Source organism: Oreochromis niloticus, linkage group LG23 (genome assembly GCF_001858045.2).
Source record: "Oreochromis niloticus isolate F11D_XX linkage group LG23, O_niloticus_UMD_NMBU, whole genome shotgun sequence".
NCBI lineage: Eukaryota > Metazoa > Chordata > Actinopteri > Cichliformes > Cichlidae > Oreochromis > Oreochromis niloticus.
Window position 1 is genome coordinate 28390880 of NC_031986.2, and position 24906 is coordinate 28415785.

The 24906-nt window shown below is 39.1% G+C and overlaps 2 protein-coding genes across 3 annotated transcripts; both read left to right on the top strand.

Annotated features, from left to right (window-relative positions):
• Positions 1-269: 269 nt before the first annotated feature.
• Positions 270-10955, top strand: LOC106098147 (NLR family CARD domain-containing protein 3). The gene is made up of 12 exons (XM_019351770.2): positions 270-325; positions 1050-1178; positions 1843-1944; positions 2141-2266; positions 2726-2851; positions 4957-5035; positions 5197-5416; positions 5583-7380; positions 7483-7656; positions 7830-8003; positions 9441-9487; positions 9663-10955. The coding sequence occupies exons 3-12, from the start codon at positions 1901-1903 to the stop codon at positions 10205-10207; spliced, it is 3333 nt and encodes a 1110-aa protein (XP_019207315.2). The 5' UTR covers positions 270-325; positions 1050-1178; positions 1843-1900; the 3' UTR covers positions 10208-10955.
• Positions 10956-12864: 1909 nt separating this feature from the next.
• Positions 12865-24629, top strand: LOC102080577 (adhesion G-protein coupled receptor G7). Of its 2 annotated transcripts, XM_005451095.4 has the most exons (15): positions 12865-13799; positions 16291-17070; positions 17331-17435; positions 17531-17640; positions 17815-17955; positions 18034-18122; positions 18611-18759; positions 19886-19999; positions 20085-20275; positions 20777-20929; positions 21053-21165; positions 22356-22690; positions 22784-22865; positions 23154-23442; positions 23820-24629. In XM_005451095.4, exons 1-15 carry the CDS (start codon positions 13766-13768, stop codon positions 23982-23984), a joined length of 2850 nt encoding a protein of 949 aa, XP_005451152.3. In that variant the 5' UTR covers positions 12865-13765; the 3' UTR covers positions 23985-24629. The 2 variants fall into 2 exon arrangements, with proteins under 2 accessions (XP_005451152.3, XP_025758674.1); XM_025902889.1 differs by lacking the exon at positions 23820-24629 and having other exon boundaries at positions 22784-22869; positions 23154-23314.
• The last annotated feature ends 277 nt before the right edge of the window (positions 24630-24906 follow it).

The window sequence follows — 24906 nt, forward strand, 5'->3', positions numbered from 1 at the left end:
TATCAGTAAAATCTTTAAATAGTAGAAGTAGAGCAGCTGATGGCAGCTTCCTCTGCCTCACACTGCTGTCTGACTGCATTCAGCTGACACTCAGATGAAGCAGAAAAGAAGCAGCTGATATTTGGACAGCACACATGATGGAAAGGAGGATTTCAGCTGATGTGCACATGAATGGTTTGTGTTTCCTCTGCAGGTGAAGATGGAAAGTGTGTGTGAGCTGATGTGAATTCAGCAGCATGGATCAGTGTGAGGACAGAGAGGAGGGAGTCCCTCCCTCTAAAACCACTCTGTGTGGGGAACATGAGAGCCAGAGCAAAGCTCAGAGGTGAGATGACCATCTGTCCATGACTCTTCTCCATGTCACAGCTCAGCACTCACATGTTCACACTCAAAACTCCCAACAAATACATGCTGGATAAGATTGTAAGACTAAATTAATTTTAATTGAGTTTATATTGTAATAGGAACATATAACCAGTTTATTTCCAGCAGGTTCTCATAACACAGCGAAAGATGTAGGATATGATAAATACAACCAGGTTCCTACAAGAACATGAGAGGATAGCTCAGAGATTTGTGACATAAATCATTAAACCACAAACAAAAGCTGTAAATAATGAGTCCCTTTACTCTAACATGGTTATTTTTCTAGCATCAAACATTAAAAAATACATTAAAAGTCTAATGAAGTTGACCACACAAGTGGCTCAAAAAGCAAATAAAAAATAATAATGATAATTCTTCAAAATGTATTCAAATTTCTTACATTCATTAGATAAATCTCTTTTTCTGAGTAATACAAGCTGGAGGCTGGTTGTTCTATCATTACAAAAAGTATAAATGTTACATTAATCAGAACACAAATGAGTTTTTAGAATGAAATAAATGTATATTTACTTTTACTATATTTGCAGCTCTTGGTGACAGTAGGGAGAAAGAACTCCCTTTTAACATGAAGAGACCTCTAACTGAACCCATCTGTGGGGAAAGTGGAGAGAAAATCTTCTGTGAACAGTGACTTAAAATTATTTTCTCTGTGTGTCTGTCAGAATCAGTGGGAGTACCTGGTGGCATGTCTTTGCTCCTCCTCACGTCCTCCAGAGGTTTTCTGAGCCCAGCTGTGTGTCTCTGAGGAGTAATCAGTCCATAGAGCCTCCACCGTTCTTTGCTCCAGACATGTAAGCTGTAACTGGGTCCTTAATGCCACATTCATGTGTTCAGTGTTACTTTTCATGAGGTTTGTGTGCCTACAGCATGTCAGCTTTCAGTGTTCTTACATAAACATAAATCTGTGCATCAGAATCAGTCAGCAGCTTCAGACTGCAGATAAATGTGTGAACAAAATAAGAAATATAATCACTACAGTTGTTTAACATCTCAGTGTGATCATGAGACACTGGTAGGAAAAACGTTCTTCATCAGTCTGACTGACAGCAAAGAGTTACAGGATGAAGCGTTTAAATCAGGCTGCAGGAGAATTACAGAAGAAAACAACTCTGTTTGTATTTATGGGAGATAATTTGAGGAGAAGTTCAGCAGGAGGAAATTCATCTCCATGTATGCAAAATGGACATAATTTACACAGTTTAGCAGAAAATATGAGCATTATATTTTTGGAGACTTTGGAGAGGACAATGAAAACGATGTGACGGTCCATCTGTAGGGCAGCGTCATGGTTCATAGTTCAGTTGTCAGAAAAGAGAAGGATGAGTTTCTGTACCTGCAAATAACAGAGTAATGAAGAAATGATTCCATTTTTTTTTTAAATCATTCAGAATTTTTGTTTTTTATAATGTGGTTGCTTATTTTTCTGCATTTTTTTAACACATGGATCCGCCTCAGACCATCAGACTATCCTGAACCTGATCCCAGCTGTGTGTCCTTAAAGAGTAATCAGTCCATGGAGCCTCCACTGTTCTTCAAAAAGATTATTTCAAAGACGGTGTAAGTAAACATCAGTTCATCTTCTTCTTCATGTGTCCTCATCTTCAGACTCATTTGAGAAGTCATGTGGCATTTTAGTTCAGTCCAGTAGAAAGAGCAGGAGACATTTTCATGTATGATTAACATTTCTGTTATTATGTGTCTTCTGAATGAATTAATAAACTTGTTCTTGGTGGTCTAATTCTTTATCTGCCAGACATGAAAGACCAGGCTGCTGTGAATGTGATCACAGCTGTGTGTCTATGAAGAGTGACGCCTCCATGGAGCCACCGCTATTCTTCAAGAAACCGACATCAACCTTTAGATCAGGAAAACAAAAGAGGTGAGATCTCCTGAAACGTCCATTAGTTCTGTCTCTATAAATAACTGGTTCCCCTGTACTCAGGTTTAAGCTGGTATTTAGACCTAAAACGGTTGTAAAGATTAATCTGAGTGTTAGTGGGACGTGCAACTTCACGTAGCAGTGAGACCTGAAATCAGATTTTGGAAGTCTGGTTTAAGTAACAGACTCATAGGTTTGTTCGTTAGACACCAAAACACTGCTCAGGTGTTTAAAGCTCTGAGGCAGGACTTTCAATAATCATGGCAGCAGATGAGTTCATCTAGTGGATCTTGAAAAAATATTTTGGAGTGGAACTACAGAAGGTATGAAGGCCTGTTATGCATCTCTGTCTACTATCAGGGTTTTGGATTGTTTTTAACATTTAATTGTTATTAATTTTTAAACTGTATACATTTATCATCTAATTTTCTCTTGGATGGTTCATTCTTTGTTTACCAGGACCTGTCAAAGAACGGTCTCCAAATGGACACGTAGCTGTGAGTCTGTGAAGAGTGATGCATCCATGGAGCCACCTCTGTTTTTCAAGAAAGACTTTATAACTTTAAGACCAAGGAAGCGAAGGAGGTACGTTTTCCTGAAATGCCCGTGAGAGTGGGAGGAGTACTGTCTCATTAAGTGGCTGTTTGCTCTGTAAGCAGGCATCTATACTAGAAAACAGCTCAGTGTAAAGAATAATCTGAGGAACAGTGTTAGTGCATGTGTTATTTCACATAACGGCGGGACATAAAATCGGGTCCGATTTTTTTAAATGTCCGATTCAAACTCCAGTTTGAGCAACACAGTCACAAGTTTGTTCTTTAGATACCAAAACATTACACACAGGTTCATAAAACTCAGATATAACCTATGAAAAGTCGACATGGTAGCCATTATATGATCTTCTGTCACAAGATCTGTAAAGCACGAACATATTAGTACAGATGGAGCATTTACAACCATTAAACATACAGTGATAATTAGCTGAGTAAAATTTATTATGCAAAGAACAAGTCAAAGGAATTTGCAAAGAAAAGCGTCTGGACCTCTTTAAGTTGCTTGAAGACGTTTCACCTCTCATCCGAGAAGCTTCTTCAGTTCTAAGGTCAAATGGTGGGGAGTCCCAGATTTAAACCTAGTGGGAGTTTCCCCCCAAAGAGGGACAAAAGGACCCCCTGATGATCCTCTAAGGATCATCAGTTTTAGAAATCAAAGAACAAGATCTCTAAAACCCCAGATAAGCGTCTCAGTTTTAAATGAAACCTTTAGCTGCTGTTTGTATTTACAGATACAGCCACTTAGAACTGCTGCTCTCAGCCGGCTGACAGCTGAATACTGTAATAGTAGAAGTACTACTATTAGTAGTAATATAGAAGAGTTTGCAGATGCCTTTAACACCAGTTTTAGTAACATACTCTGGGCTGCACACTTTTAAAAACTAGATTAAAAAATCTGAAAAGTCTTTTGTGATTAATTTTATAAAAGGACAAAACACATCAATGGAATTCACTCAGGAAGCTTCACAGACAGGCAGAAATGGGAGGCCTGTGTGTAGAAGGAAGGCTCTATGATCATTAAGAGTTGATAATAGTGTGAATGTAATGCAAACAAAGCATGGCAGCTGAACAACAAGCATTGAAATCAGAAAAGCAAAAACATAAAGTTCATGAAAATACAAAGAAGAGGATTTTTATAACAGTGTTCTTTAACTGTGTGTTACTGTTTACGTGTGTTTAAGTCACAGGCAGGAGTGATATGTGTGCTGGGGTTTCAAGGCCATTTTCCTTCTTTGGGGGCATCAAAGAGCTATTTTCATTTGTCCTGGTTTAGGGAAATTCTGACCCAGAATGCAGACTCCAGAACAAGTTTTAAGGAAAACAAAAAAAGAACCTTTATTTAGGCCAGCACCAAGTCCAGGTGGCCGGAGAAGACAGGGTTCAAAACTGGTAGCAGGTAGCATGTGAGACTCAGACAGAGAAACAGTAAAACAGCGCAAAGAAATAAGAAAAATGAGGGTTTGAATACACATGAGATAATTAGAGAAGGAGACACAGCTGGTGAAACAAGGGGCAGGTGAATGGAATCAACTAACAAGCAAGAGGGGAAGAAAACAGAACATAATGCACAAGAAACAAGGGACTATGAAAATAACACACTGCAGCTTCACATAAATAAGGTGTGGTTTATTCCCTACATTCAGGTTGAGCGGTCATATGATGATGGTGTTGCTTTGATTGCACAATCCCACGAAACAATATATAAAATGTAAAAAATATATCAGCTGTGAATAATCTTCTAATTGCATAGTATAAAAAAAAATTGTAGTTTGTAGGTGCAGGGAGTGCTGTTTGCGTAGTCGCTCATTTAGACCAGGTTGATTCTGTCCTTTTGCACTTAAAATTGCTTAACTAGGTAACTAAATAAATACTGCACATGAGACAAGTGTCTGTGTTTGCATTTGGACTGTCCATTTCAAACTGCAAAATGTTTTAATTTAAATGAATCACAAAAGTGTTAAACTAAGATTTGCGGCAACTTGAGTAAGTAGGCAGGACTGTGATCATTGCAGTTATGACTGTTAATTTATTTGGAAAGTGTAAATGGCACATTCAGAACCAGGTGACCATTTTACGTGACTGGATGGGTATCTGGACAGAGAGAGTGCAATCTAATTCTTCATGATTCATCCACAGAGTGGACCAGGTGAGCTCAGAGGTTCCCACTGGTCAGTCTGCCCAGCAGCATCTAACACACCTGGACTCCATATTTATGGTCTGTACATGTACAACAACTACTTTCACATCTTTCTGTTCACAGTCATCTCCATGCTGCTCTTTGTAGACCAGTGGATTGTCAGTGTGTCCAACATGAATCTGATGTTTGGCTCCACGATTTCAGTCTGATTGGGTCATTCATAAAATATTCTGTTCCAGCTGCTGGAGGACAACATCATCGCTTTTGTGAAGAACGAGCTGAAGAAGATCCAGAAGGTTCTGAGTCCAGATTACAAAGACAGTGAGATGGAGGATGAAGCAGTATTGCATTGTGAAAATGAAGAGCAGTGGAGGAGCAGCAGAGAGGCAGTTCTGAAAATCACAGTAAACTTCCTAAGAAGAATGAAGCAGGAGGAGCTGGTTGACCGTGTGCAGAGCAGTAAGGATTTCTCTAAAGATTTTCTTTTGCTGAATAAATGAAACATTTACTAATGTATCAAAACATGGGCCGACATGTATTGAAATGCTAATGATTTAGGGCAATAAAATCATTGCCTGAACTTTATAAATACTTAGTTGATATCTTTGGTCTGTTGTTCTTTTAGGAACTCCCAGCAGAGTTTGTCAGCAAAACCTTAAATCTAAGATGAAAAAGAAGTTCCAATGTGTGTTTGAGGGGATTGCTGAAGCAGGAAACTCAACCCTTCTGAATCAGATCTACACAGAGCTCTACATCACAGAGGGAGGGACTGCAGAGGTCAATGATGAACATGAGGTCAGACAGATTGAAACAGCATCCAGGAAACCAGACAGACCAGAAACAACAATCAGACAAGAAGACATCTTTAAAGCCTCACCTGGAAGAGATGAACCAATCAGAACAGTCCTGACAAAGGGAGTGGCTGGCATTGGGAAAACAGTCTTAACACAGAAGTTCACCCTCGACTGGGCTGAAGACAAAGCCAACCAGGACGTCCAGTTCATATTTCCATTCACTTTCAGAGAGCTGAATGTGCTGAAAGAGGAAAAGTTCACTTTGGTGGAACTTGTTCATCACTTCTTTACTGAAACCAAAGAAGCAGGAATCCGTAGCTTTGAAAAATTCCAGGTTGTGTTTATCTTTGATGGTCTGGATGAGTGTCGACTTCCTTTGGACTTCCACAAAACTGAGAACCTGACTGATGTTACAGTGTCCACCTCAGTGGATGTGCTGCTGATAAACCTCATCAGGGGGAACTTGCTTCCCTCTGCTCGCCTCTGGATAACCACACGACCTGCAGCAGCCAGTCAGATCCCTCCTGACTGTATTGACATGGTCACATATGTCAGAGGGTTCACTGACCCACAGAAGGAGGAGTACTTCAGGAAGAGATTCAGAGATGAAGAACAAGCCAGCAGGATCATCTCCCACATCAAGACATCACGAAGCCTCCACATCATGTGCCACATCCCAGTCTTCTGCTGGATCACTGCTACAGTTCTGGAGGATGTGCTCAAAACCAGAGCGAGAGGACAGCTACCCAAGACCCTGACTGAGATGTACATCCACTTCCTGGTGATTCAGGCCAAAGTGAAGAAGGTCAAGTATGATGGAGGAGCTGAGACAGATCCACACTGGACTCCAGAGAGCAGGAAGATGATTGAGTCACTGGGAAAACTGGCTTTTGATCAGTTGCAGAAAGGAAACCTGATCTTCTATGAATCAGACCTGACAGAGTGTGGCATCGATATCAGAGCAGCCTCAGTGTACTCAGGAGTGTTCACACAGATCTTTAAAGAGGAGAGAGGACTGTACCAGGACAAGGTGTTCTGCTTCATCCATCTGAGTGTTCAGGAGTTTCTGGCTGCTCTTCATGTCCATCTGACCTTCATCAACTCTGGGGTCAATCTGCTGGAAGAGCAACAGACAACCTCCAAGAGGTCAAAACCAAGAAAATCTACAGAGACACACTTCTATCAAAGTGCTGTGAACAAGGCCTTACAGAGTCCAAATGGACACCTGGACTTGTTCCTCCGCTTCCTTGTGGGTCTTTCACTGCAGACCAGCCAGACTCTCCTACGAGGTCTGCTGACACAAACAGGAAGTAGCTCACAGACCAATCAGGAAACAATCCAGTACATCAAGGAGAAGCTCAGTGAGAATCTGTCTGCAGAGAAAAGCATCAATCTGCTCCACTGTCTGAATGAACTGAATGATCGTTGTCTAGTGAAAGAGATCCAACAGTCCCTGAGTTCAGGAAGTCTCTCTACAGACCAACTGTCTCCTGCTCAGTGGTCAGCTCTGGTCTATATCTTACTGTCATCAGAAGAAGATCTGGATGTTTTTGACATGAAGAAATACTCTGCTTCAGAGGAGGCCCTTCTGAGAATGCTGCCAGTGGTCAGAGCTTCCAGCAAAGCTCTGTAAGTACACAGATAGCATTTATTTGTGAATAAAAACGATACAAAGTGGCTTACAACTAAAGAAAAAATAAAACCCATTTGTATTTTGTATTGTTTCTTCAGGCTAAGTTGCTGCAACCTTTCAGAAAGAAGCTGTGAAGCTCTTTCCACAGTTCTCTGTTCCCAGTCCTGTAGTCTAAAAGAACTGGACCTGAGTAACAACAACCTGCAAGATTCAGGCGTGAAGCTTCTCTCAGTGGGACTTGAAAGTCTTCATTGTACACTGGAAACTCTCAGGTCAGATCAAGAGCTTTTTGCACAAATTAAAATTTAGAGAGGAAAGACATGGTTATAACTTACTCTCTTACTCAGTTATTGTATATTTACTCTTTCAAGAAACTTTAGAAACATTTTATCATATTTGACAGCACACAGCAGTTCTGTGAATCTGTTGATTTGTGTGTCTCTAGTTTGTCAGGCTGTCTGATCACAGTAGAAGGTTGTACTTCTCTTGCATCAGCTATCAGCTCCAACCCCTCCCATCTGAAAGAGCTGGATCTGAGTTACAATCACTCAGGAGGCTTAGGGATGCAACGGCTGTCAGCTGGACTGAATGATCCATGCTGGAAACTGGAAAATCTGAGGTATGGAGAGGCTTGTTGCAGCAACACAAGAATAGATAGAGAACACACATTAAGTTTAAATTTTAAGTATGTAGGATCAATCTTACTAAATCGTTTTGAAAAATAAATATTTTCATGAATAGTTGTGCATAGAAATAAAGACGTCTGCTGTATGAGCAGTGACAGTGCAGCCTTCCTGAAGCATTACGCACAGGTGTTTCACCCACACATACCCCACCCTGGGTTATCTTTGGAAAGTTTAACTACATTGTAGTGGATTTGAGTTTTTTGTCGTAGTCTTGGTCTGCAATATTCTCAGCACACTCAATTTACTGCCGGGATTGTTGCAAAGCAGCACATTCCACTTTAAGTTTTTATTTATTAAATTCTTTATTATTATTGGGGTGACATGGTCATAGTACCATATCACCTTAATAGAACACTTCCCTCTCAGACGGCTGGCTTACTTGTGGTTCCCAGGATATTTAAAAGTGGAATGGGAGGCAGAGAGATTACATATGCTTGTTGGTTTACGCATAGTTGCCATAGTTTATCTCATCTACATCATGTTTAGTAGGTTTTTCACTATGTTTCAGAATTATTACACATCCACAATGGCCAAAATGTTATTGTCACATGTCTGCAAACCTCTATACTAGATTTAAATAGAGCCAAATTTACAAGAACTCTGTTCTCTAGTACAGTTTTTTAAAAATCATTTTGCGTTGTCAGAAAACACAACAGAACAGTGGAGTAGATGCAAAGTAACTTAGTTTTAACACTGACCAGTCATGGTAACAGCAATGGAAGCTAAATGTAGCATGAGACAGGTTATTTAATGTGTTTTCAGTGAGAGCAGTACACAAGCCCTATATACATGTTGATTATTCCAGTTTGATTAAAGCTGCATCTTTGGAATTCATTATTATAAGACCAAGTAAGGAAGCTGACTCAAGCTAGCTGCAATATGTAATGTGAAAAGATTTACTTTGTAAATGCATTCTTCCTGTCAGCTAGCATGTCTGAAGGCAAGTGGAAACATTCGAAGTGTAACAAGCTGCAAAACAAATGTTAGTCCAACCCTTTTAAATGTGAAGTTTTCTGGAGGGCATAAATCTGAGTACTGAAGAAAGCCAAAGTACAGAAATAGCTGCAGAAATACATCACCTAAAGCACATTCCAGATGTTGACCGCTGTAGAGAATGCTGAAAACTTTCTGAAAACCAAAGAAATATTGATAATAACGATCAGAGTCCTGTTTGTAAGATGTCTGGTAGCAGGATCTTTGGATCATGTCTTTCTATTGTTATTCTTGTAGCAAAAATCAGTGAAGATAATAAATACAAATGTCAGACTGCTCCTTTATCAGTGTCTAACAGTATGTGTATGAGAGCGATGTAATGTCCATGTGTGCATGCTGAAAGAGACTGTGCTGGTCTGACCCCCTCCTTCTTTCAGGGTGGAGCCTGCTGGAGAACAATGGTTGAGACCAGGTCTGAGGAAGTGTAAGTGTGTTTTTAATGTGATTCATGAAAACAAAGCAGCTCACATTCAACCATCTTCAAACTGTCACATCACTCATTCACATCTCTGATGTCAGGAGTCATCATCAAAGTGTCAATCAATGAACTGATGATGGATCAATAACTGTAGCTGGATTGTGTTTTTTCTCTCCATCAGATTCCTGTCAACTCATAATCGACACAAACACAGTAAATAGAAACCTCAAACTGTCCGAAAACAACAGGAAGGTGACACATGTGGAGGAGGTTCAGTCATATCCTGATCATCCAGACAGATTTGATCAGTATCCTCAGCTGCTGTGTAGAAATGGTCTGACTGGTCGCTGTTACTGGGAGGTCGAGTGGAGAGGAATGGTTGATATGTCAGTGACTTACAGAAGAATCAGAAGGAAAGGAGGCAGATATGACTGTGAACTTGGATTTAACGAACATTCATGGAGTCTGAGCTGCTTTGATCATGGTCCTTATTCTGTCTGGCACAATAAGACAAGAACATCCATCTCCTCCTCCTCCTCCTCCTCCTCCTCTGTCTCTAACAGAGTAGCAGTGTATGTGGACTGTCCTGCTGGCACTCTGTCCTTCTACAGAGTCTCCTCTGATACTCTGATCCACCTCCACACCTTCAACACCACATTCACTGAACCTCTTTATCCAGGATTTGTTTTTGGGTCCAGTTCTTCAGTTTTTCTGTGCAGAGTCTAAAGAATGTCCTCCTGTTAGAGAAACACTTCAGAAGTCAGGTTTTCAGCATTTTTAGACAGGCTGTTTGTTATTAGAGGTTCCCTTCAGGGACTACATTATAGGTCACGCAGTACAGGTACACCATTTTTAAATTTAATTCAGATTGTCTGTATGATCTCCTGAACCTTCCTCCAGTATCGATTATATACTATTTAATCAGTAATCATTCTCTCAACAATGACTACTAGACTTTCTCACTATCAAAATAATCTATAGTTATATTTTGTCAGTCTTGTTGCCAACTTTCACTAAAGCTGACACTGCAGACATCTCCTGGATCCACTCTAACGTATGTAATCTTCTGACTTATAAATAATTGCACAATATACCAACAGTTACATTGTTCAGACCCTGGGTTAGCTAGCTTAATTGGTTTTTATAGTCATTTTAACACATTGGGTTCAGGACCTGCAGTGTAATCTCAAACATAGCGAGCACTTTAACATCAGTGAGAGGGTCGTGGAGAAACCAAATGAAAGTTATTAAAAATTATTTCGCAATCTGAAAGCTAATTTAATATTTCATCATTTAATTTCTGAGTTTTAAATGCCAGGGCACCTTCTATTGTTTTAATTTTGTTCATAATTGTGTAAAATAATCTTTCTTTGCATGGTTTTAATTATATTTTACGTTCAGTTACTTGATTTTGTGCTGAGAAAACTGTGTATATAAAATCTTATCTAAAATAAAAGCTCAGCGTTTCATCTTACAGACAACTTGTAGTACCTGTCGGAAAGCCCGCTCTGTCCCTGCTAACAAGAACATTTTACTAGATTACTTTTTGAAATGAAAGTAACTCTAATTAAATTACATTGACATGGTTCTAATGTTTTAATCTGAAGTTAATCTTTAACTCTCCAAGAGGTAAATGGCAAAAACTGCAACAGCTTTGTTAAAGAGTGAGCAGTTTGGTACGAAGCTGTGCAGAGGAAACTCTTAATGAAGAAAAGGTCTGAAGGTCACTTTTTGTCTCATCATTTGAGGAGAGATGGTGTTGCAGTCTCTGCTCTGAACAGCAGAGGGTGCCAACATTCACACATCGGTAACTGATGGCTTTCAGCTTGAAGGAAGCTCATAATTTGTCCGTTTCATCAGTACAGGGGAGCTAGAAGCAGTTCTGTCAAGGTTTTGGAGAACATAAAGAGCATCCAGGGTATCTGCTGGATCATCCATCCATTCTCTTTCTCCAATCCTTGTCAGGAGTCTATCCCAACTACCATAGGGTGAAAGGTGGGTTACACCCTGGACAGGTTGCCAGTTTGTCACAGGACTAACACATAGAGACAGACAACCATTCACATTAACACCTATGGGCAGTCCTATGGGCAGTATGGGCAATCATCAGTTAACCTAACCCCACTAACTGCATGTCTTTGGACTGTTGGAGGAAGCTGAAGTACCCAGAGAGAACATGTAAACTCCACACAGAAAGGAGGAGGTTAAGAGGTGAAATCAAACTGAGGACCTTCTTGCCGTGAGGCAACAGTGCTAATAACGACCCCACTGTGTTGGCTGCTGGATCATGCTGTACAATATAGCAGACATCTGATTTTAAGGTTCATGCGAATGAAAGGGCAGAACAGCAGAGCTTAAAACCTGAGTCTGAGATTACATATGATTGGATCATTCTTCCATCTTTAATGGCAATTTTCATATCAGTGCAACATTACTTTATAATATTGAGATTTATATTGAAACTGCTATGTTAGGATGGCTATGTTGGCAGTCATTCATAAATGTGCATTAGTAAATTCTGCAGAAAATTGGTAAAAAATCTTTTTAAACAAATCAACACCACTAATCTGCTGCAGGAACACAGGACCAGATAGACTTTAGTTGTAACTGTGTGTTTAGGCACTCTGAGTGTCGTATTTAAAAGCCTGCTATTGCTGCTAACTCATCAGGGGAACCAAATCAGGAATTGTAAGGAATTTTAGTTTGGCACATGAATGCCATGTGTTCAATGCAATATAAACTAGCTGTCAGACTTTGATTTCAAGTCCTCCTTTACTTAAAAACAACAACAGCACAACATTCCAGCATCTCTGTCCAACCTAGAGAAATCAAGCCAGACAGCAGTTTGAGCATCTCAGTGTGTGCTGAGTAAATTTATCACTACAGCCTCATGCTATAGCTAGTTCTCTCCTGCAGGAGGCAGAGTCTCAACCCCTCATTAGTGAAACATTAAACTCTCTCTCTACACTGGGAAGATGGATACAGTTCCCAACTGAAGACCACTCCTGTGGTATAATCTTAGCTCCTTGACCTACATAGACAGAGACAACAGCTCTGTGACTCCCCATCTTGCTGAGCCACACATTGAGGAGACATGTCTTTTGTCTTTTAACAGATCGTCTACCATGTTTTCTTATCTGTCAGTCATGTGGCATTGTTATCCGTGCTCGTCCTTGTAAAGGGGACGTAAAAGATTCCAGAACTGTTCAGCCTCCTCTCTACGCCACTATAAATGTGATTGTTATAGCCTCAGTAATCCAGTCCTTCTTTCCCTTTCTTCGTGTACATGTGAGTTTAAATGGCAGGCAAACTTCCTAGTGGGTTAGCCTGGAGGTATGTCCTCTTCATGTGTGTCAAGTGGCAGGTGGACACATCTGTTTTAACATCCACTTATCACCTCCTGGAGTATGAGAACCAGTTCTCTACTGACCTGTTGCCAAACTGTTACAACTGATACTGTGGTAACAAGTCTAGTTTAGTGGGTCACTCCTTGTGAAATAATTTCATACCTGTTTTGTGGTTTTTAGCTTTTATTGTTTTTCCATCTGCTTACATCCATCCACTACTACAGCTTGCTGATCCTAGTTTCTGGAAGAAACTTTCCTCTTACTTGTTTTCTCAGTCACAGACTCTCAGATTCTGACTCTCTGTATGCTTTATCTATGTATCTATCATTACACAGTTTTGTGTTTGATTCACATGCCAATAGTCCCACTTTATTCTTGCCTGTTCCAGAAAGGAGTTCCAGTGTCCACACTCTTAAGTGCTTGAGCTTGTAGCTAAACATGTGCAACATTTTGATCCAAAGACTGAAAGCTAAAGTTGTTTCACAACTTGAGTCACAACCTCCAAGTATCAGACATGACTACTGTGGGCTCCACCGAGCACTAAGAGAAGAATCCTATTGTCCTGCTTCTAAGACCACATCAGTGTTTTCAGCATTCCAGTTAAAACTCTGCTCTCTTCTGCTGAGTGCAGTTCAAAGTCCAACTTTTACAAGTGAGTCATTAATAAACAGACAATGCAACCAACAAGTAATATAAACTGAAATAAACATCAGATAAAACAAAGAAACCATAAACTTTGGCATTGGAAAGGTGCCTGCAACAGTTAAAATGAACCTTTGAGCTGCTTTGATGTTCATCATTATTTTATCGGTGGCTCTTTTTGAAGCACTAGAACTGAGTGTTTTCACACAGACTCCCACAGCAACAGGATTGTTAAAACCTTTAACAAACTGGACTGTGACGACTCAGGAAACCTGATCTGCAGCTGCTCATCATCATGGACGGCTGGGTTTGGCTTGTTTTCACTCTGGGTAAGAAAAACTGAGCTTCTCAGTTTCTGACATTACCAGAGCCGTTAGTGTGTTGAGTCAGGAGGTCATAATTGCACAATAACTCTCTCATTTTGACTGTTCAAATAAAGTTTACATGTATGATCCATTAAGTTACACAGACAGCTTAGGATGAAAGTTATCATTGCTTTTTGTTGCTCTTCTCAGACATAATACAAACATCGATTTCATATAAGCATAAGTAAGAGAATAATACTGATAATGTGTTATGTCTAAGTTCATTATGAATACAAAATTAATGAGTATTATAAACTAGTTAGAAGGTCAGGTATTTATTCATTTTTTTGTTTTTTGATTTTACATTTCTTCTGATCCACGTGAACAGTAAACTCTGTCCACACACATAGTGATGCTACATTGCTGATACTGTCTTCCCGTCTGGAGACGTTTTACTGTGTTGTTATTGTTTTGTTATACAGAAATAATATTGACCTCTGACAGCTGCTGTTCTTCAAGCTGTGGTCAGTGTATGGACTTCAGCTTATACTGTGTGTGTTCAGTGTGTCACAGTCACTGTTACTGTCACAGACGTAACTGTAAAGTCAGAGTCACAGCTGCATTCTCACAAGGCTGCAGTCATAACTATTCTACAGTCTGTCTCAGCTGAACTCAGTGAGAAGGCTTTATTCCAGCTGCAGGTGAGGAGGTTTGTGCCCGACAGCCACAGCTGCTGCTGCTGATTGTTATTATCATTAATATGCCATAATGGTTGTTATGGCTGATGGGATGTTGTGGTAATCCCACTGGGCGACCAGGAAAGTTTGTGAACATAGCAACTGTAGAAATATGTCACCTAGGATTTTTAAATTGATGCTATAGGTGCATCTTGAGGCTTTCAGTATTGTGTAATAATTGTTTTTCTCTTATGTCAATGTATTTTTCCACAGTATCACAGTATCAGTCATTTGTTCATAGTTTGTTGGAATTTTTTTTTTTTTCAAAACTGGGTGGATGGATTGTGATAACAGGGTTCCGATGTCCATCTTTATCAACAGTACCTTAAATACTATCTGGATCTGGGCTTTGTGTTTAATGCTTATGATGACCAGTGTTGGGGAGTAACGGAATACATGTACTGGCGTTACGTATTTAAAATACAAAATATGAGTAACTGTATTCCGTTACAGTTACCCTTTAAAAAGGTGGTATTTAGAATATGGTTAGTTTGTTAAAATAAAAGGATTACACGGCGGTCTTTTCCTGTTTCATATGTTAGGCTATGCCCTCTCTATTTCTGGTAATTCCACGCCGGTGGAAACCCAAACAAAACACGCAATAAGAGGTTCTAATGCCTGTGTCTCAATCTCGCGGCCCATGTCACCTCTACTTTCAGCCGCATAATGATGTGAAGAAATATTTTTAAAAATTATTATTCAAAAAATTATTTAATATGAAGGCAATAGGCAGAGTGTTACAGGCATAGCATGTATGAAGCATGTGAACATAATAATAAGAACTGCAGCCAAAAAGAGTGCCTGACGAGCCCAGTTGTATAAGCTATTAAGACTCGACTGTACACCGTGTTCGTGTTTTCCTCCGAAACAATAAGTTCGTTGGAGCAGCCTTTCAACGCCTCTCTCTGGTTCTCGCTAGCAAAGTTGACCCAGACAACAAAGTAAAGCTAGTTTTCGGCTACGAGCCCGACACGGAACCCGACGTATTAGCCAGAGGTCCCTTTACTACGGTTCGGAGCCGCAGACCTGTTTTATATACGCGCGGAATAGTTTTCGATACGAGATCGCCGCAGAAAGTGCAGCCTTACCTAATGTCCACCTTATATTAACCTCCTAAGACCCGAACTCTTTCATGGCATGCATTTTTAATTTCTCTTTGATATTTGGGCTGATTGGGACCTGATGAATGTAAAAACAAAGAATTTCCAGATTTTTTTTTTTTTTTTTTTTTTACATGATTTTTGTTTCTGAGAAAAATGAGGTCCACATATGAGAACATTTGTTTTACATTTCGATAGAACAGTGGCAGTATAATGTCCTTGTAAGTGGATATCAGGCCTTGTAGAGCAAAATTTTGTATTTTGGTTTAGAGAAACAACTGAAAATGTGATGTCCACATATGTGGACGCCAGGTCCTAGGAGGTTAAGATTTAAAAATGTAGTTGGTATTGGTGTGGAGTAACCTTCAATATTAGTAATAAATCACACAATAATAGTACATTCATGTAGTTGTAAAAAGCATGATAATATATTAAGTATACCAAAGTATTCAGAATACGTTACTCTCATTGAGTAACGTAACGGAATATGTTACAGAATACATTTTGGGGCATGTATTCTGTAATCTGTAGTGGAATACATTTTAAAAGTAACCTTCCCAACACTAATGATGACATACTAAGATCAGGTATAGCGAATATCGTACGTGCCAAGTATCAGCATTCATAGCACTTTTAATGACCTAACTGATCATTGTAATGATGATGTGTCTCCCACAGCTGTTCCTTTAGTCTCCTTCACAGCTGGAGCAGAGTTAACTTCAACAACAGACATCCCTGATACTGCAGCTACTGCACTCCTTCCTACTGATGTTCCTGATGATTCTACTACTGCACAAAATATAACTACTGAACAAAGCATTACTACTGTAACTCCAGGGGATATCACTACTATAACAACAGTTCCTAACAATACCACTTCATCTAATACTTCTAATTTGAGTACCACAACACAAGATACTGATCCAACCACTGACTCGGAGACACCAGATTATCCAGAAACTCCTCCCACTAGTGCCAGTCCTGTTCTTACAACTACAGATTTTACCAGGCCTGATACGACTGTTAGTCAGATAACTGATACTACCTCCAACCCCATGACTGATCAAATGAATACTACTCACTATTCTCCTATGACTACTATTACAAGTGATACTAATACAACTACTCCTTACACAAACACTACTGCTACTTTCTACCCAACTACTGGTGCAAATATTACTACTTACAGTACTCCTACTACAATTGGTACTAATGCTACGAGCCCATACACTAACAGTACTTTACCTCCTAATCCTACAACAATTCCTTCAGCAAACACCACTCATTATAATTCAACTACTATACCTATTACTACTGCTAATACTACTACCACCACTATATCCCCAACTACGCTTACCCCTCCTACCACCACTGCTCTGATATGTGATAACGGAGGGAAACCAGAGAACGGTGTCTGCATCTGTCCTGATGAATGGACTGGAGTAACATGCTCAGAAGGTAAGAAGGTTCACCGACTAGAGTCTGATGGGTCAAAAACATTCAGATGAGAACGAAAGAGAGAATGCCAGAGACCAAAAACCATCATTTGCTCAAAACGCCTAATGTACCAGCTGTAAGGATTTCTACAACCTGAAATCAAGTTCAGCATGCATTATTTAAAAGTCATTTTTTCTTTTGTGATTAATTTTTTTTTAAAATTTCTAGTATTCTAAAAAACAAACAGAAAAAACGTTTATTTTTTAACAAACTTTTCCTAGAAAACTTCTGCGGAGAGAAGCAGCTAGGAGGCTTCAGTTTCCCTCGTACACCCATCGGCTGGTTTGCGTATTCTGAGGAAAAATGTGAAGTAGGAACGAGTGGTGGTAAGTCATCCACATCTTCCCCTCAGTCCAACATCACTCCATCAGGTAGACTCTAGTGTATTGATGTTTATCTTTCTGTCACCATTTCCACTCAGCTGGTAAATCTAAATCTTCAGCTAGGTGTTTGTCCATGAATGGATCACCAGGTTTCAGCCCTCCACAGATCTTCCAGTGTGACCTGACGCTCAGTGACATACAAAAAAATGTAAGAACAGCAGGTTTTTTTTTCTTCTGAAGAAAGATTGAAAGTGTCATATGGCTGAAGTTTGAGTATTTCTCTTTGAGGTGATCCTGTAGAAATGCAGCTCTGAGGTCCCATCCAGAGGATTCCAGATTCAGTAAAGGACCACATGAATGAATCATGTCTCTCTTCTCTCAGCTCACAAGTCCAGCTGATTTAGAGACACTGGCGACCAGCACTCAGATTCTGACATCCAAAACAGAAGAGCTGACGGCTGAAAATGTTACAGCAGCGGCTGAGATTGTCAACACACTGCTGCTGTCTGCAAACGCCACAGAGGTACAAACATTCAGCAAATCTTAAGGGGAAAAAAAGAAAGTAAGATGTTAATCTCAGTTCATATTTGTGTCTGTGCAGAGTGTCAGAGTGTCAGCAGTAGCAACAGTCAGTCAGCTGCTGAACGCCACTGTACCAGATGATACCAAGGGAAACAACGCAACTCTGGGGTAAACTAAATACGTAAATAAACAAATAAATAAGCTCATCAGCAGTGAAGCTAAGACTGTTAAAAGTGCTATAAAGGTGGCACTATGGGAAAGATCATTAAAATATTCATCATGACACTACAGCCATGCTAGCAGTGCTATGAGGTTAAACTGAAATACAAAGGAGCTTTGACCAAAGTGCTAACATCAGCTGTATCTATGCTCCTAAAGTTCTGTGAACCAAGTTTAACTCATATTCAGTGATAATTCACTTTTTTCTATATTAGACGAACAACCAGTCTAAGCAGCTACAGTATAAAGAAATATCTCACTGTGACACTGGCAAAAAGCTGATTTTAAGCAATGTTTGCCATGTTCACCATCCTAGTTTGATTGGATATTTTGTAATTCCTCTGAAGTGTGGTGCATTTTAGCATATAAACAGGAATTGGCAGTTGTCAAAGTTGTTCTGTTTTAGAGACAAAATATCTTTTTTTTTAAATGTCCAGGCTGACGGTGACTCTGGACCAGCTGTCAGTGAACCTCAGCCTCAGTCAAAATACATCTCAATCTCAAGTGGTTCAGCCGAACTTGGTGGTCCAGTCGGCACAGATCCCTGCTGCAGACACTCACGGAGTCCAGTTCACCTCTCTCAGAGGTCAGTAAGAAACTGTGTCGAACAGCAGTGATCATCCCGTGAACTGGTTTTTATTAAATTATAAAGCATTCTAAAGTAAATACCTGCAGGTTTAATCAAATACTGTAACTGACAGATCTAAAAGCAAAGATTTGAACACAGGAGAGAACATGTTGGCTTCTACTTTGTAGTTTATTAACCAGGTTATGATTTCTACTTCACTTGAGCTTTCAGCAGTTAAACTCTTGATTGAACTCTCAAGGTTGACAAGTTGGCCCAGTTGACGGCTGTAAAGTCCAGCTGTGGTGTTTTCTTATCTTCTGTATGAAGCAAGTTTGTTTGTGTCCTTTGATGGTTTTACCACTGAAACTGGCTGCTGCTGTTGTGCTCTGTGTCCTGTTCACTGTTTAGTCTTTTTACTGCTGTATTTTCAACACGTGTGATGGACTCATGTTTATTGTGACTGAAAACACAAAATAGTTTTGAGACCTCAAAACTTGTGGGAGGATTATAAACCTGAACTCAGCTTAATGATGTGAATAACTTGGTCTCACTCTCTATATTTGCATGTAATAATGTATTTTTTCAGACTCAAAACACAGAAAACAACAATAAAAAAAAAAAACTTGATAAAGTCCTCAGAAACTAAAGATGAAGTTAAGAATCTACCTGAGATTCTGTCTGCTTTTGTCAACTAGTATCACTTTGATCCAGTTAATTTGCCATTGAATAAATATGATCTGAACTCTTCCGTGGGACAGCTCCCAAGAATATTTTTATGGCTGAAGTCCTTGGCTGGTGGTTCTTTATTGCTCTGCTGAAAAATAAAAAAAAAAAGCAATAAAATTGTCAAATTCATCAAGATTTAAAAGTAGTGCTCAACATTTCAAATGTCAGGATTAGAAGTTCAATTCTTTGAGACTATTTCAAAGTTAAAAAGAGGTACTAGAAGCAAGTTACTTTCTCCAGTCAGATAAAATAAAATGAAATGAACTTGTTTTCAAAAAATGGTGTTGTAAAGAAATTATCTTAAATTTGTTCTTAACTTTAATTTTAATCTGAACTTTAACTTTAAAATTGAAGAACTGATAGTAAATTTCTACATTTTTGATGTGTTCACTGACATGCAGTCATCTTGTCACTACAGGGATTTCTGGGAATTTTTTGCCCAACAGAATTCATCTGAACACAAATGCAACACAGGTCGTGATGGAAAACAGCTTCATAGCTGATGCCCTCATTTACATACGATTCCCGCCAGGTGAGTCAGTCTTTTTAAAGCTGCAAAATCCTCAAATTTTAACAAGTTCTTACTCATAGCAGTGGATTCTTTTCTCTCATGTTAGGCGAAGATGCCAGAAGTCGTCAGACAGACTCAAACGTCTCTCTGGGTTTCGTTCTCTATCAGAACGATTGTTTCTTTCGTTCAAAACTCTATATGAGGCGACGGGCTACCGTCAGGGTCCTGTCAGCCAGTGTCAGAGGGCAGGAACCCAACGTGGTGCCACAACATGTGGAGATGATGTTCAGACCAAGAGTAAGAAATCCAGTATCTTCATTCATATATAAATCTAATGATTGATGTCTGCTGGTTATAATTTAATATCTTTAGCACAGCTGCAGTTCCTCCTGCTGCTAATGGGGTAAAATTGGTCACAAAAGCTAACTTGTCCAGTCACACTATTGTTCTGTATATTTTTGAGAATGGGTTTTGTTTTCTTGTTTCGTGTGAGGAATGGATTTAAATGCTTTAAGTTGTAGGTACTGCAGAAAAAGGTTGTATGTTATGTCGTAGCTCTGTATCAAGTGGAAGAATCTTTGCCAGGATATTATTATAAAAAAACATGTTGTAGATGGGTCGCCTTTTACAATCTGTATGTTAAAATACAATGATGTCATGTTAATATCAAATATACAATATCAGAATTGATATCAGTAGTGTTAACAAAACAAAAGAGAAGCAAGTAAACCACGCAAAAAATATGTGTTATGTCTAAATTATCTAAATTAAAGGGCTGTCTGTGCGCTGCTGTTTCAGGTGATCAATGGGACGTCTCTGTACGACTTCTCCTGCGTTTTCTGGAACTACAGTCAGAAGGACTGGAGCACCAGCGGCTGCTCTAAAGGAAACACTTCAGATGGACTCATGAGATGTTTCTGTAACCACACCACCAACTTTGCTGCTCTCTGGGTGAGTATCACAACTCTGCAGACTGAAAGATGAAGCCACAGCTTGTTGATTCTTTGGCTTGTGTCATCAACAATTGCAAATCACAGGTATTTAGTGAGACTTTTGAATATGTCTGTGTTTCAGTCATTCAGTGAGAACTACGAGTATGCAGAAGCTCTGGGTGCGATCTCCATCGTGGGACTCTCTCTTTCTTTTCTGGGTTTGATTGTGACGATCATTTATAACGTTAAAGAAATGTAAGACTAGACCACCCCACCTCCGTTTTTATGTGTCATTTGACAAAAAGGTGTAGTTATCTAACAGGTTAAAACGTATTTGACTGCAACTAACATGCAGCAAACATGTTAGAAACAGAAGTGTTATCTACAGAGTCAAAATTGGTCAAAAAAGTTGGTATGACAAAAACTGAGCCATAAATCTAGATATTTCAATGACTTCCCTACTCTTCTCTCAGTGCTTTGTTTACTTTATTTAATTTTATTGTAATTGAGAAAATTGTAATTACCCTCTTGCTTTTATCCAGAAAATGAATCCTTTAGTTCTTAATATTTTTAAATTATTTCTAGAACTTTTCTCCACATTTTTACAATGTAATATTTTAATAGTTTTAAGATCCTTCTACTACTACCCTAATAGTCGTGTGGGCATCTTCCAATCTTACCTTCTGAAAGTAGATAAATTAGATTTCTGGTCTGGATGCTGAAGTTAAACAGGAGGACAAATTGCTCCTGGGTTCTCCTTGATGTGAAACCAACACAGTTTGTTGCCCTGTGAAAAATAATTTGAAAATAACACCATCATTCAATCACCACTAGGTTCCAGAGGATACCCAAGGTCTGACCAAATGTCTTTGGGTTATATCTCCTCTTTAACTTAAATCTAAGAAGGAAAAAAAACCCAGAGTGAGTTTGAGAGTATTTGCAAAGAAGAATGTCAGAAAATCTCTCAATCGGGTGAGAAAAGCTTGTGGAATCATAATTAAACAAACAAACTCAAGACTGTAACTGCCGCCAAAAGTGCGAACAAACAAAACGAAGGAGGTCTGAATTATATATAAAATAAAAACAAATTTAAAAAAAAGATATTTATTAATATTTTGATATTTTGGAATGAAAGAAAACAGAGAAAAAAGATAATAATAGTAATAATAATAATAATGATAATAATAACAGCAACATTTAAAGAAATAACATGAATGCAATTTATTGTTTTGAGAAAAGTAAAAAATTTTAAAGAGGTTTTTGCTTTGTATGACAAAAATAGCAATTAATTTTTGCAACATCACAATCTTGTTTTCAGCCTTTTATTAATTGATTAATTTTTTTATCTCATATTTAAAATTACACTCACGTGTATTTCTATTCTTTTACAGTTTTCCTGTAAGACTTCATATTATCATGTGTCACTTTTTCATTTTCATCTGTAGTTTTCAGAATGAACAGAAGAAAAACCTGATATCTCGGCTGTGCATCTACTTCAGCCTGCTGGCCTTCATCATCACCTTTGTCTCTGGAGTCCAAAACTCCAGCAGACAAATTGACATTGAGGTGCAGACTGACGATCGGACCAACAACCTCTTGGACTCGGACGAACACGTAGAACCAGACCGCGGTTCGTGTACGGCTGTAGCGGCTCTGCTGCACTTCCTCCTGATGGCCACCTTCATGTGGAACAGCGTGAACGGTACTCAGATCCTGATTCAGAAAATGCGCCGCAGTCTACCACCTCACTGGACTCTGCTGAGCATGGCTCTGGGATGGGGTAAGACATTTAAAAAATCGGGACTTAAATCTGACAAGCTGTTTATGCTTGAAAACCCTTCAATCTGTCTCAATTAATGAAATATTATGTTAGGAGTGCCAGCCTTGTTCATGACCATCACACTGGGGGTGACCTACAGGGTGGACAATCCTCTGAGATACAGACAGGAGGAATTGTGGGTAATCACACAAACCACATTTATCTACTTTAGACCGACCTGTACTTCACAATGAACAAAAGTCACATTTTTACCAATATTACAGTGTTGTTGTTGTTGTTGTATGATGCTACTCACAGAGATTCAGTTTGATACAATCATTCTTTTCGATGCGCCTATACAGCATTTGTAATTTATTTTTTTTATCTTTACAAACTTTATTATAATTCCTCTTAGTTTTGATCAAAGTTTAGACAAAGTTATTTATTCATATTATTTGTATAATTCTTTTTCATGTCACTGAAGTTGCTGGCTGGCAGCGCTGGATAAGAACAAACACTTCAGCTTTGAGAAACCTTTGTTTTGGGGTTTCCTCCTTCCAGTCGGCCTGATCCTGATCTACAACATCGTCCTGCTGGTTTATGTGTCCATTAAAGCAACCAGGAAATGCTGCTTCAGGAAGAGTTTCCTTGAATGCTTCACTCTGGCTGTGTTACTGGGTGTGTCCTGGGTTTTTGGGTATCTGGTCCTCGTCACTTCAGGAACAATGAACCTGGTCTTCAGCATTTTGTTCTGCCTCTGCACAACCACACAGGTAAGACTCTACCTTCTGAGTTTAAAACTTCAACTCAGAGATTAAATCAAAAGGTTCTTCAAGGGTTATACAATCAGCTTATCGTATTATTTTATTATTGTTATTTATCACATTAAAAGTTTGGGAGTGATTTATTTTTAACAACACAAAAGCACGGCATTTTAACAGGGGTGTGTGCACTTTTTATGTCCACTGAATGTGTTTGTGTTTTGTGTTTTGCTTCAAGGAAAATTTTTGATTTTGATTTTAATTATCTTTTACATATATATATATATATGTGTGTGTGTGTGTGTGTGTGTGTGTGTGTGTGGCTACATATTCAGCAAAGGAAGCAAAATGAAGTGAATAACTTTTATTTTCCTGCTCTATGTTTTCAGGGTCTTCAGATTTTTATCATCACAGCCACTACGCCGACCTTCAGAGCCGCCATGTCCCGATCAGTGCAGTACCTTTCCTCAGTCAGCATCTCGTTTAACAATGTGAAGTACCGTCTGTGGAAGAACTGGCACAACAACCACTCGGAGAAATACAGGGAAAGATGAGGTCATAACAAACAGCTGACCCATGACTTGGGGATGATTTTAAAAGCATCTATATTCAATTATTTTTAACGTGAACATAAACTAAATAACTGCATCACAGTCAATCAAAAATCAGAGTCATGATCACATCAACAATAAACCTCCAGAAATCTCCTCAAACTCATTTAAATCTGTGGAACAAGCAGAATTAGACTATTTTGTTTGTTTTGTTGATGAACAAGTTTTCCCTGAAATTTTTCTGGGTAGGGACAAAAAGCAGATCTGCTAAAGGAACTCAATTTCCCAGGATGCTCCAGGATGTTTGGGCTGCTTTGCTGCAGGCAGACTTTCTTTGACCGGACAGAAACCAAACACTAGCACAGTCACGTGTTCAGGAACAGACTGCAGGTATGAAGACTGGTTTTTATTGTTATTTTAAGCATCAGCATTGCTCTCCAAGTAGCGCCTTGTATCAGTCTGAAGTGATTCATGTTGGTAAAAGTGTCTACACTAGCCTTGTAAAAAACTAAAGTGACCCAGGTGGAAAAAAACAGTGGCTATTCCTGCTTCCTGAACATTCTGGTCTGAGATCAGACTCGAGTTCAGCAGGTCCGTTATTTATATGTGTGTGTGTGTGTGTGTCTGTGTGTGTGTGTGTGTGTGTGTGTGTGTGTGTGTGTGTCTGTGTGTGTGTGTCTGTGTGTGTGTGTGTGTGTGTGTGTGTGTGTGCCTGTGTGTGTAAATAAATGTGTAAAAACATTAAAAATAATGCTTTTCCGAGCCTGATAAGAACTCCAAACAGATTCGATATAATGGTTGCAAAAGTTGTCAGTTTAGGATGACAGCTGTGTCACTTTAGATCAAATGTTTATAACACTGTGAACTGGTATTTTAATGCCTATCTGTGTCGTCTAAATTGTTTTTAATAGTCTTAAGTATCAAT